Raw genomic sequence first — 15,602 nt, forward strand, 5'->3', positions numbered from 1 at the left:
GGTGATGTTCATGTTACATCATGCTTTTTGTGTCACATTTTCTAAAATCTGCTTTGTCAGGCCAGAGGAGAGCCGTATCGGCCTCCAAGCAGCCTCTCTGCACCAGTGACTCGTTTCGATGGACGCCCTCGTGCTCGAGACCGACCCAAACCAAGGAGGAGGCCCCGTCCGAAGGAGCCTGAGGAAACCCGTCGCTCTCGCTCCGCTCCTGCCACTGGTGCCCCAACGACACCTCAGCCGCCTTCACACACAGCACACAATGAAGGCTTCCTGTATCGCAAAAAGGCCACCAGCTCTGACCTTGAAGCTCAACAGAGGAGCCCCACCAGGTACTGCAGTCACCAATACAAACAACCTATCATATATACATTGTGCTAAGGCAGGGGTCGGCAATCTTTAGCATCAAAAGAGCCATTTTGCCTCCTCTTCCAGTAAAGAAAAATGGTCTGGAGCGGCAAAACATGACATCGCCTATAAGCAACAGAATTCAACTAACAGACGTGCAGAGTGCATGTGTAGGCCTACTCTGAAATCATTTAAAGGCTTTCCTGAGTCATTCCCGTGTTTGTGTAAAATTAAAAGAATACTTCGGCAACTTTAACATAAAAAAGCCCATCAAAGTTCACACATCTGCATATCCGTGTGTCTGCTCAATATATCGTTTACATCACAGGCAATTCCATATGCTTGCACTGAATGAATGTGGTCATTTGCCTACTGGTGATGTTTGTTGCCATTCTACTGGTCCTGTTCTTCACTGTCTTTGCAGGGAGGAGCATTTAATTAATTAATAATAGTAATAATTTCATATCTATATTTTTAATTTGGAGAATAGATGCTGTGATATTTTTATGAACAATTCTTTCATTTATACTCCATCTGCGATCCACCGTGCAGTCACAACGCGAGCAGCTGTAGTTCAGTTTGGAACCTTCATCCGCTTCTTGAAAGTATGTTTGCTCTGCTCAACATTACGAATTAGTTCCGAAATCGCCCCTTTACGCTCATCTGCAGTTGGGTACTTTTCTTGTTTTGAAAATGTCTTTCATCGTTACATTTTCTGTTGTTTGCTCATTTCTCGCCACATACCAAGCACACGGGCGAATAAATGCTGGATCTTCCTGGAGAGAACATACTGTCATCAAGACACATATTCACTTCTGACCTGTTTCATGATTCCTTCTCTAGCAAATCCTGGGTGAATGTATATTGTGTGCTGAAAGAGGGCAAGATGACCTTCTATAAGGACGCCAGAAACCACAACACAACATACAATGGAGAGCCTTCTGTTGACCTTTCCAACTGCTCGTTTGATCCTTCAATGGGGTACAAGAAGAAGAAGAACGTCTTCATTCTTCAGTAAGATCTATGGTGGAATTCCTGTATGATTGCGTCTTGACACACCTACAGTATTACTATATCGTGCAGATAAGTGTCAGATGTTGTGAATGTAAAAAGAACAAGGTGATTAGTTTATGGACTGACGAATTCTAAACTGCGTCAGTAACTGACCACTGTTGTTTTTTTCTTTCTCAAACAGAGTCAACGATGGAAATAACTTTGTATTTCATGCAAAAGATGAGGTAAGAACATTTAGCAAGTCGTGTCAAAGTGGAGTCCTGCAAACATTAGGACAATTATTTCCAGGAACCTTTACAAAGAGGAATTTATTTGTCTAGGTAAAACACTTCCTGCTAGTCTGCGTGGTTTGCATTTTCACAACACCTCAGCATTCTGGAAAATGTATTTAAGTCAGGTTAAGTCCATGTACAATAGAAAGGCTTATTTTTATATTAAAGTGCAGCAAATACAAAGCAAGGAAGATGCAAAACGATTTAAAAAGCAAGGTGGCCTGAGATGTACACAACAGAAACAGGGTCAGTGGAAGGGTTCAAGGACAGCCAGAAAAATCATGTGGGTCAGGCGAGACCGTGTGGTCCCTTTCAGCTGATTACAACAATACATAAGGAATAAATGTCAGTGTGGAGCTCAAAGAGACAACACAAACACATTCAGATCTTTGTTTGTGACGTTTACCTTTTTGGTGGTTAACATTAGCATTAGGTTCTTCTGGAATGGCCTTCCCAAAGGATAGTAGTGAGGATAGTAAATATGTGCCATAGCAGGGTTTGAACCAGAGTCGCCAATGTGGAATGACAGGGTCGTTTGCGATGCGGCATACAAGCGTTAGGAGTGGAAACATTGCCGTGATACCAACACTCTGTCACTAACAATATAAGTCCCCTTATCTTCGGATACATCGTCACCAATACACCTGACTTACATTTCTGCTAGTAACTTAGTGACTAATTTCCAGCAGTGCTGGTAAAGTTAGCGCTCAGCCAAATGTGACGAGTGTAACTAGACGGGCTCAGTGATGAAAGGTTCATATGACTCCAAACATCTACGCTATAACATCATCTGAAGCAGTTCACACAAGAAGTTCCGATACATTTCAGGACGAACCTAAACTATACTACAGTATGAACTTTACAGGTGAACTTAATTTGAGCTTCTCTAATTTTGAATTATATATATATATATATATATATATATATATATATATATATATATATATATATATATTCGGGGTGTAACAATACGTGTATTTGAATCGAATCGTTCAATACACATGCGTACCGAACCGTGACCCCTGTATCGAACAATATGCAATTTCATATTTATTTGATCAACTTCTGACGGAGCTCTGTGCTGAAAGTTCAGTGTACCGTATATGCGATCGACTACTCTGTCTTAGGTTGCATTGTCAAGCACAGAGCCACTGAGCTCCGCCTCCCACATTCATACCTTGCTGAAAATATTGAAAAAGACAAAAATGTTGGCAAGTTCAATAAAATTCAAATTAAAAAAGGCAAGGTAATTTATATATATGTATATATAATATATATATATATATTATATATATATAGATAGATACACACACACACACACACACACACACACACACAGCAGGGGAACTAAGCATTTGATCCCCCGCTGATTATTTAAGTTTAGCCCTTACAATGATATGAACAGTCCAGAATTTTTATAGAAGGTTTATTGTAACAGAGAACTTTTTTTTTTAATCCAGAACAAACATGAAATAAATGCATTTGTATTTGAATGCAATAAGTATTTGATCCCCTACCAACCAGCAAGCATTCTGACCCCCATAGGCGGGTTATGTGTCCATGCAACACATAAATGAGTTCTGTCCCTTGAGGAAAGTAATCCCAATCCCAACTCATTACGTGGATGAAAGACACAGAAGACACTGTCACAGAAGCTGTCTCTTCCATTCAAACCTCTCCACCACCACGGGCAAGACCAAAGAGGGACCCAAAAACCTCAGGGACAAGATTGTAGACGTAGAGTCATGGACTGCAAGACCGTCAACGAGAAGCTTGGTGAGACAGAGGCCGCTATTGGTGTAATAATTCATAAATGGAAGAAATACAAGATAACAGTCAATGGCCCCCGCTCTGGAGCTCCATGCAAGATTTCACCTGGTGGGGTATCCTGATGATGACTGTGAAAAAGATGAGTGAGCAGCCCAAAATTACAAGGGAGGAGTTGATTAATGTTGTCAAAGGAGTTGGGAGCACAGTCACCAAAAGCATTACTAATATGGGTGCACGATAATTACCGGGCCGATATGAGGGAATTATGACGTCATACCGATTAAACATTAAAAATAGCGCCATCCATCCATTTTCTATACCGCTTCTTCCTCATTAGGGTCGCGGGGGCATGCTGGAGCCTATCCCAGCTGACTTCGGGCGACAGGCGGGGTACACCCTGGACTGGTCGCCAGCCAATCGCAGGGCACATATAGACAAACAACCGTTCACACTCACATTCATACCTATGGACAATATAGAGTCGTCAATTAACCTCACCAATAGCGCCAATAACCGATAATTAAAAAAAAAAAAACATTCCACTGAGGCGAGATTACCCGTACTGTACAGGTGAGCAAATCAAGCGCTCCTTTTGTCTCCTGCCTGTGACTTTAACGGCCTCTCGTAACTTCCCCCGACCTCACAAATATTCAAATGCTTTGAGATTAGGGGGGGAAAAAAACATTGAGCACACAAAAAACAGCCACCTGAAACGTCACGTCGTTACAACGCTTGTTGTGCCACAGAGTTTGAAAAGGTTTGAAAAGAGATCCCCGTGTCGTCACACCGGCTCCTCACAGCGGTTGCCCAAATACAAGGCACCTTGCTGGGCCACACCAGGTGGCTCCTCCCTCTCTATACTCCGGTTCTCCTGACCTCCATAGCGGCACGCGAGCTGATCAGAGCATGTGTCCGAATATAGTGCACTTTGGTGGGCCACAGCAGTAGGCTCCCTCCGCTCTCTACTCTGGTTCTCCTGATAGTGGTGATGTGGTAGTAGTAACGTCATGACATTTCATTAGGACAAATCAACAGGTACAGTTGATCAAATTCAAATTTGTTCAAGTCCTTCTTACCTCCAGGTGTGCACAAACTACAGTTAAATCTAAATTTGAAAAAAGTTATCGCCTATCTGTCTCGAGAAGCAGAAAGTTATCAGTATCGGTTTGAAAAATATATAGTGCCTCTCTAATTAGTAACACACGTTGCTGTAATGGATTGAGATCCTGCAGTGCCTGCAAGGTCCCCCTGCACAGGAAGACACATGTACAGACCCGTCTGGACGTTTGACAATCAACACCTGAATGAGACTGTGATGTGGTCACATGAGACCAAAATGGAGCTCTTTGGCATCAAGTGGACTGGATGTGTTTGGAGGCAGAGAATGGTGAATATGAGGCCAACAACAACACCCCTCCTGTCAAACATGGAGGTGGGACTACTCGGCTTTGGGGATGTTTCTCTGACCCAAATCCCTCCTGGTGACCAACTACAAGAAATGTTCTCCAATCGCATTATTCTTATTTCACTTATTTCTCTCAGTCGAATACAAATTAATTTATAAGCTTTGTTAATGTTTTTTCTTTCTCTGTTACAATAAACCTTTAAAGCTTACAAAATGATCAAATATTTATTTCCCCACTGTATATACCGTATCATTACCACGTGTTGCTGGTCTCTGTAGGAGGATCTGAAGGCGTGGACTTCCAGCATCACCACCTGTATATCTGAGCATGATGCCATGGCCATGTGGGACAAGCCCGTCACCTCCGGCATGGACGCCGACCGCTCAGAGAGGAAAGAGAAGTCTGAGGGGGATGCAGACGCCAGGTCAGAGAGATCGGAGCTGGTCGGGGAGGAGAGGTCTGAAAAGGAGAGGTCAGAGAAAGGGGACGGCTCCGACAAGTTAGACACATCAGAAATTGCTGACAAGTTGGAGGGTGGGGCGGGGGGCTCCAGCACATCTGGACGGAGCAAATGACAATTGGCATACGTGGTTGTATGAATGGAAAGCATGTTTGCAGAGCCTCAGTCCAAGAGCTGGGACAGCTGAGGCCACAGCCCACGGACATGACTACTCTAACTGTGACTAACTCATCTCTCAGACCCTCCCCTTCACCTGTGGCAGTGCATCAGTGCTTGCATTGTGCCACCTGCTGGTAGGTGGAGGCAAGGGGAGGGGATGAAGGTTGTCGTTTAATCTCTTGGATTCATCTTTCCGTATGTTACAATGACTGATGATGCCATGTCTGTCTGTCTCGACTCACCCGAGAAAGAGATGTTCACAATAATGAAAAAAAAACTTTTGAAGCAATATACTTTTTTATGTTCTCTCTAATAGTGAGAGATGAAAGCAAATGAAACACAAAGTAGTTGCAAATGTGAACTCAAATGATTTGATATGATTTCTCATCCACACGAGCTTACCCGAGGCAGTCTTGCACCTTAAGACACTTACAAAAACACAAAATCTCCAAGACGTGTGTTCCCACCACATGGAAATCATACATTATGTTATTAGCCCCTTTTCCACCAAAATCACAGGAACACGGGAATCTGTGGGTTTGCTTTTCCACCGCACGGCAAAGATCAGGGTCATTCATTTCAACCAGGCATGGGGGAGTACGAATGGTTCTACACTGATGGCGTGTAAATAAACAGACAATTCAGTCTAAGTCTTATTATTGGTGAAAAGTGCAGTTTCTAAGAGAAATGGGTCAGTTTATGCCGACGTGTGTTCATGCGTAACTTCATCATTATCGCTAAGCAGCGTGAAACGAAACGGCTGAGAGTCCTTGAAAGAAGGTGGGTGGCAGAACGGTGGGAGGGGCAACGGGAAAGTGACCACCACTTACATTCAAAGGTTCTTTCTTCTTTCGTGGTAGACTTGACAAACAAAATGCAAAATGGTCAACATGGTGAAAGCTATTTTCGGTTATGTTGATTTCATAGGGTTCTACAGGTGGTCCACGACTTCTGTTCCTGGACACCTTTAGTCTAAGTCGGATCTTCTACCTAAATTAACTCCCAAGTCATTCACATGTACAAAGAACACATGAAGGATATATTAAATCCAGGAATAGAATGAAATGGAACAGTAATAATGTGGGTGTCTTCCAGGCCTTTCTACCTTTGATTATATTGTCCGTGCAGCTAAGCGACACGCAAAATTCGTGCGTATTAAATATTGTGCTCGTGCATGTCATCATACACACGCTGGCTTGCGACGCAATCGCGGAAAGTTGAAAAACGTTCAACTTTTCATCGCTGTCGCCCAGACGAGGACCAATCAGTGGGCGTTTTATGAACCAACCAATGAGCGGAGAGGATGCTATTCAGCAAAACCTGCTGTGTCAGATTTCCCGCAGCTATTTGACATTTATAAAAAAGAATATCACGACATAAACAAAAAAAAGCAGCGGTAATGGGAACTTGCTGACGGTAGAGTAAACATACCAGGTAAGTTTACATTAATTGGTGTAAGCTTATCCTCAATACTAGCAAGAGTACTCTATCAACATGGCCGCTTTTTCTCCTTCAAACTGCCGTAATTTCAGGTGTATAAGCCGCTACTTTTTCCTTAAACTTTGAATCCTGCGACTTATACAGCGGAGCAGCTAATTTATGACCATGTGCTAATCTCGTGACATCTCATATACTTCAGAACTACTACTAATCATTCGAATACTGTGCTGCTCGCGAGTTGGTGAGGAAACGGTAGCTCTTTCTTTGGCCGGAGCCAATCACAAGCTGTAAGGGAACTCCCGACAAGTTTGTCAAACTATTGGAAATCGCCAAAGGTCATTACTCAATAGAACAGTCTGACTCACGATGTCATATTCATCGTATTGGTACATGTCTTGTATATTTCTTAGGTATACTTTTTGAGTGTTAAGTTGCTGTGTGATGATTTTAGCTTTCCATCTAAGACGACACCGTGAGTCAGACTGTTCTATTGAGTAATGACCTTCGGCGATTTCCGATGGGTTGACAAGCTCGTTCTGAGTTTTCTCACAGCTCATGATTGGCTCCTCTCAAATAAAGAGCTGACTGGTCCTCATGGACTCGTACTCGCCACAATGTCTTTTTATGAGGTGGACATGTGCGGCTTATAGTCCGGTGCGGCTTATTTGTACGAATATGTTTTTCACACTTACACACCGGAAATTATGGTACTTTGATAGGAGGCTCGTAATTTGCTCTGGTTGTGAGCGTGTTGCTCACCGGTGCTACGTGTTGGCGAGGAGTTTCTCCAATCGCAGCCATTTGTCGCCTCCCATGTTTGGAGCCCATTAGGCCAATCTTCGGCCAAAACCATTGGCACCTTTGGCATGCCAACACTTTTGGCCATAACTGCATTTTCCTCTGTAAATACGCTTAAAAGAGTCGTCCGTTCACTTCCTTTCTTTTGCTGTCTTTTCCAAATGATTAAAAAGAAGCTTGTAAAAATGAAATAAACAAGTCTGCAGGCGCACACTAGCTTAAACATGGTGGATGAAACAAGGGTGTTCCACCCATTACTTCCCCATAAAAATTCCTGGAACTTGTGCAAGAGACTACCTGGAACTGGAAAGTTTGATATCGGTGGAAACGCAGTGGGGGGTTTTGAAAGTTCCTGCAGTGGAAAAGGGGTTAATGTAAAAAGTGCTGGTGTTACCCACCTAGCTTCTTGGATGTTATAAATATGAATTACTATTTTTTTGATCCATGAAAAAAAAAAAGGGAGCTCTCCATGAAATGATGACGGTAAAAATATTTGACACAATGCCTTTGTACACATTACCGAAAGCTGAACACTGCATGAAATAGTCTATTAGTGCACTTGTTAAACCTTTTTTTGTTCTGAAAATCATTTTGGGGAATTGCAATAATGTAGTGCGAGGAGACATTTTGCAGTCACGGTCCACGACTCACAAAGTAAGATTGTCTTCCATCCTCCCTTACCTGCTGGATGAACGATGAGCAAGCCAAGCGGCCCCCTTTGTTTCTTCTCGTATTTACTTTCCAGGCTCTGACATGTTCTCACCGCTGGGTTTGTGAAGCGCTCTGTAAGACTGTGGCGAGTTTTATTTGGAAGTCCAACCAGATTCTCAATTACCAACAGTGTTAAAAATGCAAATCTGCTGTGGTTTAAGTCATGAATTGTATATACCTCTCTTTGTATGTATATCAACAAACCCTGTGCTCTAATAAAACAGTACTCTGACGTAAAATGGGTAAAAGTAAAACATTTGTATTAATCCACTTAAGTCAAAAACAACCATCACTCCCGTATACAGTATTAATGTTTATTACATTTAAAGGAAATATGCAAATTAGAAGTCACTAATGAGTAACATAGCATAAGCATATATAAGTACACCGATATCTACTTGTGTGAGCCACTTTTACCAGGGAAGAGCAACAGGACATACTTCAAATATGCTCCTATTTTTATATTCTTATGTTTTCTTTCTTTATGAACCCGCAGCCCAAACTTGTGATGGTAGCTGATTGATGTCCGTGAGAGGGGTTGCGAAATATTAGCACATCAAGAAACGATTGGCGGAAAGTGTTATTATTTTACACGTATGGCAACAATAACACCTAAATGTGACGCAGAGGTCATGTAAGAGAATAGAGATGGAGACGTTCTTTAGCCCATAAGAAGCCAGAGACATTTAACGTCAAATGCCGCATAGAAGTTCATGACGCAATTCACTTTCCTTCTACATAACTAGCTGCTACAAGTGAACTTTTGTTGTAGATGTTGGCATCTTACCGCTGAGTTAGTTTATCCATAATAATAATACTGAAAAATGAAAGGATGGGGGGGCACTTTGATATTTTACATTTTGTAAACTAACTCAAGTTATATATGCCAGCCAGCCAGCCACCTTCTTATCCGCTTATCCTCACCAGGGTCGCGGGTAAGCTGGAGCCTATCCCAGCTGACTTCGGGCGAAGTTATATGTTTAACAAAAGAAAAACCTCCGTCTGAAGCTTTGTGTCATAGGTGACAAAGCATATTATTATTATTATGAACTTTTTCTCCTTGTATTACACTTTTTTACCAATATTTCATTTTATCATTTTACAAATATTTCAACCATATTTTTGTGAGATTTTTTTCTCGTTTTTTTATGACTTTATCACCAAATATTTGTTATTTCATTCTCGTAGTCTAACTTTTTCCCTGCCTTTTCCCTCCAAAAGTTGTATCTTAATTTTTTGTTTTGTTTTTCATATTACGTACAACTTAAAAAAACTTTTTTCTTTAATATTTCAACTTTAGGCTTCTAAAATTGGTTTTTCCACATAATATTTTGACTTTATTGTTGTAAATTTATGTTTTTAAAGATTAGCACTTTTTTTTTTCCTGAATATGATCATTTATTATTTTACTAGAATAACTATATTCTCCTAATGCAGTATTTTGACATTATTCTCATAAAGTCAGTGCTCTTTCTTCCATTTTTTCAGTTTTTGTTTTGCTGTTTAATTGTATTTTTCAAATGAGCCGAGATGGCAAATGGCCCCCGGGCCGCACTTTGGACACCCCAGTCTTAGAGGCATAGTTTGCTTGAGAATATATTCCAATCCTAACTAAATCATTTGACATTACAGTGGAACCCATTTAAGTCGACCCCGTTTATGTGGACAACATACCTGCTCATGTTTAAACTGCCCGCTTCAGGTGACGTCAACATACACGGCTGGCCACTTTTGTTGAATTCAAATTTAAAGGGATAGTTTGGATTTTTTGACATGAAGTTGTATGACATCCCCATCAGCATTGTAGTCCAATAAAAGTGACTTACCCATAAACATTACTCTTAAACATAAGAATCAAAATCAAAATATGCAGAAATGGAGGAAATCCACGTCAACAAAGTTCCGTAGGTTTAAAGATTGTTTATTACCATGCATTCTCCTTGTGTCGCTGGCCAATGGCAACGGCTGCTTTCAGTTATGTTGACAACTGCTTATGTTGACGTGAATGAGCCAATCCGAGGGATGTCAACTTCAACGGGTTCCACTGTATCATGCATATAAGTTGTTCAAATGTACCTTAAATCCAACAAAAGAATATATAAATTGAAGATCACTTAAACAGTGACTTTTACTGAGTGGCTCCCAATAGCAATTTAAGTCTAAAAGCCGGATAGCGATATTTTCCATGCTTGTTTTATATGAATTCATTGAAGAAATATAGTAAGAACAATTGAATTGTAATATATGACACCTTATTAAAGCAATCTAATTGTTAAATTGATTTAAAATGATCTTTAATGGCAAAAAATACGCTTTTGTAAATGAGCTAGCTTACCTGACCCAACGCCATTTTGGGGAAACCAGATTGTCATAGTCACATGACAACCACTCCAAAATGTTTTGCAGCTTGTTTTCTGTGAACTCATTAAAGAAATATAGTAAGATCAGTTGAATTGTAATATTTGACACCCTGTTAAATTGTTTCAAAGTTGAGCTTTACTGGCAAAAAAAAATGGTTTGGAAATGAGCTAGCTTACCTGACACGCCGCCATTTGGGGTAAACCAGATCCCAGGATAGTCACGACAACCACTCCAAATTGTTTTGTACCTTGTTTTCTGTGAACTCATTGAAGTGTTTAATTGTAATATCTGACACCCTTTTGGGGCATTACAATTGTTAATTGGCTTTAAAATGAGCTTTAATGGCAAAAAAATCCGCTTTTGGAAATGGCTAGCTTACCTGACACGCTGCCATTTTGGGGATGCTGTATCCTGGAATAGTCACAAGACTGTCTGATGACAACCACTGCAAAATGTTTCCTATACGTCACTTAGAAACTTCAAGTCAAGCACAAAGCTGTATAGGACACATTTGAAGGCATTTGAAGTGTTGGTCCACGGCTTCTTATGGGTTAAATGTACTCCTCCGGCTGAAGTGTCCCATTTGATCGCATTGCACCTTGAATATGTTGTATATCCAAATTCAAACAGTCTTCCTGTCTTTACAAACACCAAAAGTTATGTTCCAGTTCAGCAGTATTGGGTTACATGAGGAATGTAGTGATTGTGCTAGTCTTCAAATTATTTAAACAATGCTAGAAGAGCTACCGTATTTTGTGTTGTGAATGTTATTTTCCTGTCCCAATTTTAACATAAGTGCCATGAAGGAGCAGTCCAGAAGACACGCGGTGATTGAAGGAGAACTGAGAGTGAACCTGTCATTGCAATACATGCTTCCATCACTGATGTGGGAGCGACAGTACTTTCACGTGGACGTAATCGCTTCAGTCCGACATGTTTGCTCTCCGTCGCTTTTATGAAATACACTGGAGACTTATGTTTTGTCCTTCCGCCATGTTATGAGTAACAAAGTTAAAGAGACAGCACAAACTGTGACTGAAGAAAATACCAATAATGTGCAAACTTTGTTTCCTTCATTGATGGTCTTGAAGAGTGTGTGTCTTTGTTAACTGACATTCAAACCTGCTGCTAAGACATTAATAAACCTCCCAACTTGCTGATGCTAATGTCATGTTGAATTGATGTGGACACATACTGTACAGTTCTGGCGTGCTACTCACATAACACATTGGGGAGAAGAAGTATTTGATCCCCCGCTGATTTTGCAAGTTTAACCCAACAGTCCATCATTTTAATGGTAGGTTTATTGTAACAGACTGAGACGGGATGTAAAGAAAAAAACTAAGTAAATAAATAAAGGTCACAGATGAATTTGTATTTGTGGGAAATAAGTATTTGATCCCAAAGTGTGACTTAGTACTTGGTACCTTGTTGGCAAGCACATTTCTTGTCGTTGGTCACTCAGTTCATTTCTCTGACTCGAGTTCTTATGGAGTCACTCATTGAAGTGAATTGAGCGCCATGTGCAGAAACTCATTCATTCATAACTCACACATCTCTATTGGTCACCGGGGTTGCACACATCTCAGGAGGGCTTTTGGTCAGAGAAACATCCCTAAAGCAGAAGGGATGGTGTTGTTGGGCTTCACCATTTCTCTGCCTCCAAACACGTCAAGTCCATTTAATACCAAAGAGCTCAATTTCGGTGTCATGTGATCACATCACATTGTCTGAGTCAGGATCTGCAAGATCTCATTCCATTACAGCAAAGTGTGGAACTACTGCTTTTCCAGGTGACTGTGCTCCCAACTCCCCTGACATCATTAACTAGCTTCTCCCTTGTAATTATGGGCCGGTCCCTCACCTGCACCAATCGTGGTCTCGTTCTCACCAAGCTTCTTGCTGACGGTCTTGTCGTCCATTCCAGCCTTGTGCAGGTCTACAATCTTGTCCCTGAGGTCCTTTGATAGCTCTTTGGTCTTGCCCATGGTGGTGGAGAGGTTTGAATGGAATGGAACTACCTATTTCCCTTAATCAAACACAAGTTAATTTATTATAGCCTTTACTGAATGTTATTTTTTTACGTTGTGTCTGTCTCTGTTACATTAAAAATGATGGGACTGTTCACATCTTTGCAAGGGGGTAAACTTACAAAATCAGCAGGGGATCACATACTTATTTCCCCCGCTATATAACAAACTTCAAGCGGATGTTGGAACCACCTCGTCATAAGCCAGGTCACACACCACTGATAGCTTTGACGCTTCCAATTGTCATCCGCTTGACAGTAGTAGCCATCGTTGGTACATCTGCCATGAATAAACCTTTTTACATTTTCATCACCATCATAAATAACTGATACCTGAAGACAAAACAACTTCATATTTCACTGCAGGATTGAATTATTGGAAGGAATGCTGCTTTTAAAGTTGTGTGTGTGTGTGTGTGTGTGTGTCTGTGTGTGTGTGACGCGCACGCGTATATACATATACATGTATATACAGTAAACTAACAGAAGGCAAAGCTTTTGATGCTTCGCTTGCGGCTTTCTGAAAAGGCTTGGAGGTTCCTCCAAGCTACAGTTTTAATTTCAACAGAATGACAAAAGGGGAGTGAGTGAGTGTATGCAAGCTTTAAAAAAAAACAAAAAAAAAACAAGCCGTCTGCAACTTTAGTTAGCACTGTAGCGCCAGCCGGAGGTGGATGTGTACTATTATAATAAACGAAGAATCATGTAATACATTATTGCACAAATCCTGCACAACTTGATGTATGCTTCGAGAATGTACATTGACATGGTCTGTTTATTGAATTGAATTAACATATGCCAGTATCTGTCTGTGAATATATGAGATATGGTTGGTGATGTATAAAGTCAGTTCATCCCTTCACTTTCGCCATTGTCCTAATTCCGCTTGTTGCAGGGGCTTTTTATCTACAGTGTAACGCCCTTGAAGGAAACTTGGGGGGCGGGGCTCTCAGCAGTTTCAGCTGTGCAAGAATCTTAACCTCTATTTACAACAAAACGATGTGATTAAAAGAACTAGTACCGGTGGTACTATACAATAATAATGTATGATTATGAAATACCGACTTGATAGCTCAGTGAGTAACACCAAAGAATCTGATACAGCCGCTAAGACATCAAATATCAAAAATCAAAAAGACCTCACAGAACATTGTTGGGGCAGCCCTCCCCTCACTGCAAGACATTTATAAATCTAGAGTCCTACGCAGAACACACAACCTCATCAAGGACAGCACACATCCACAACACTCATTATTCACACTCCTACCGTCAGGCAGACGCTACAGGAGTTTGAAGTCCAGGACCACAAGGCTGGCAAACAGCTTTTACCCACAGGCCATCAGGCTTCTCAACGAAGCACTCGCACACGCCGCACGCAACACACGCACACACTCATAGCACTTTATTTATTTATTTATTTGTATTATTTATTTGTATTAATGTCTCTTCTGTTTTTGTTGCTTAATTTATTGGTATATATGTTTATGTGTTTATGTTTCTTATGTTCTTATTCTTTCTTGTGTTTTCTTTCTTTTCGTGGGAGAATGAACAGAATAAGATTTTCATTGCATGGTATAACTGCTGTTTTACCATGCACATGACAATAAAACTCTCTTGAATCTCTTGAATATTGAAATATCCGCAATAAGAAGTTGCAATTGATGAGGTGGTTTCATCATCACCTCCAAACATTGAGATTGGTCAGGAGCCATCCAGTTCCCTCCTCCCCTCGCACACCATTAATTCCTTTATTGCAGCGCCCTGATGTAGAACCCCTCAGAAGGCCCTGATGTGGAATCATCTCCGCAGTCTTTGCTGGCAAACCCTACACCCCTATTCACGTACGCTCGGTATCAATAAATTCTCTTCTTTTGCCCACACTAAGGTGTCTGCTTTCTCAAGTTCAGCCCGCGCAAGCACCATCTGACAGAGAAGATCATGAAGTTCTGGGGGAAACCAGCTACCTCCTGCTTGCCAAGGTTAAAGAAAGAGGTACCATCAGAATCCCTGCTGGACAATGTCAATACAGCATTGCTAAGTATCCCTACCAAGAACATCACTGACACCAATCAGCATGAATAGCCGGAATGAGCAAGTGGCAACCTCCATGGAAGAGAAGACTAGAGGCAAAAATAATAACGACCTGAAGCGCTGCGCAAAATGTGAACCTTAAGAAGCAAATGCAGCAAGATGTTCACAGCTGAGGCACTCAAGACTCACAGCTACACACCTGAAAAGGTACACAAGAGAGGAATAACTCTCATTGGAAATGTAGAAAGACCGGAACAGACCAACCCAAGGCTGAGACCGAGCAAGACTGGAAGATTATCTGGGAGAAGGAGTCACACAACACCATCCACCAATGGCTGGCAGACTTACAAGCAGAGCACAGCAACCTCGCAGAACAAGACCTAGTAGTCATAACATGGGCAGAGTGTCCAGGATGAAGAACTGGACAGCACCAGGGTCCAACATGATTCACGCTTTAGAAGCTAAGTGTACTCCATGAACTCCTGGCAGCACAAATGAACCAGCTGCAGACAAAGGAGAGTGACTAACCCAAACTAACCCATGGTTGGAAGGTCCTCATAGCTTTTTTTTAATGTTTCATTTGAAATACAAAACAACCTCTTCATTTACCACCCAAAGGTATGGAATTCTCAAGTTTCAACTCTTGGACACATTTTTTTCAGTCAACCAGGTCAGCGTATATTTTTTGTATTCATTGTCATTTTTGTCCCAATGGACACATTTTTCAAAATCTTAATTGTGGTCATTTTTCATGTAAGGATTGTACATGATGGGCAAAATTCCAAAAAAGTGCAGTTTTCCTGTCG

General features: G+C 41.2%; 1 protein-coding gene and 1 long non-coding RNA gene across 3 annotated transcripts in view; one reads left to right on the forward strand and one right to left on the reverse strand.

Moving 5' to 3' along the window:
* Positions 1-8,614, forward strand: part of sptbn4a (spectrin, beta, non-erythrocytic 4a) — a 39,212-nt gene extending 30,598 nt beyond the window's left edge. For both annotated transcript variants that reach the window (XM_054754907.1, XM_054754908.1), the window contains 4 exons: positions 61-329; positions 1,189-1,359; positions 1,541-1,583; positions 5,086-8,614. In XM_054754907.1, coding sequence (XP_054610882.1) covers positions 61-329; positions 1,189-1,359; positions 1,541-1,583; positions 5,086-5,382 — 780 coding nt within the window. In that variant the 3' untranslated portion in view covers positions 5,383-8,614. The remainder of the gene's footprint in view (positions 1-60; positions 330-1,188; positions 1,360-1,540; positions 1,584-5,085) is intronic.
* LOC129168994 (uncharacterized) lies at positions 8,206-11,439 on the reverse strand. The gene is made up of 4 exons (XR_008566365.1): positions 11,116-11,439; positions 10,913-10,991; positions 10,711-10,789; positions 8,206-8,455 (listed from the first exon to the last, which is right to left on the reverse strand). It is a non-coding gene; the product is annotated as an uncharacterized LOC129168994 (long non-coding RNA).
* Between the last annotated feature and the right edge of the window lie 4,163 nt (positions 11,440-15,602).

Source organism: Dunckerocampus dactyliophorus, chromosome 16 (assembly GCF_027744805.1).
Source record: "Dunckerocampus dactyliophorus isolate RoL2022-P2 chromosome 16, RoL_Ddac_1.1, whole genome shotgun sequence".
Lineage (NCBI taxonomy): Eukaryota > Metazoa > Chordata > Actinopteri > Syngnathiformes > Syngnathidae > Dunckerocampus > Dunckerocampus dactyliophorus.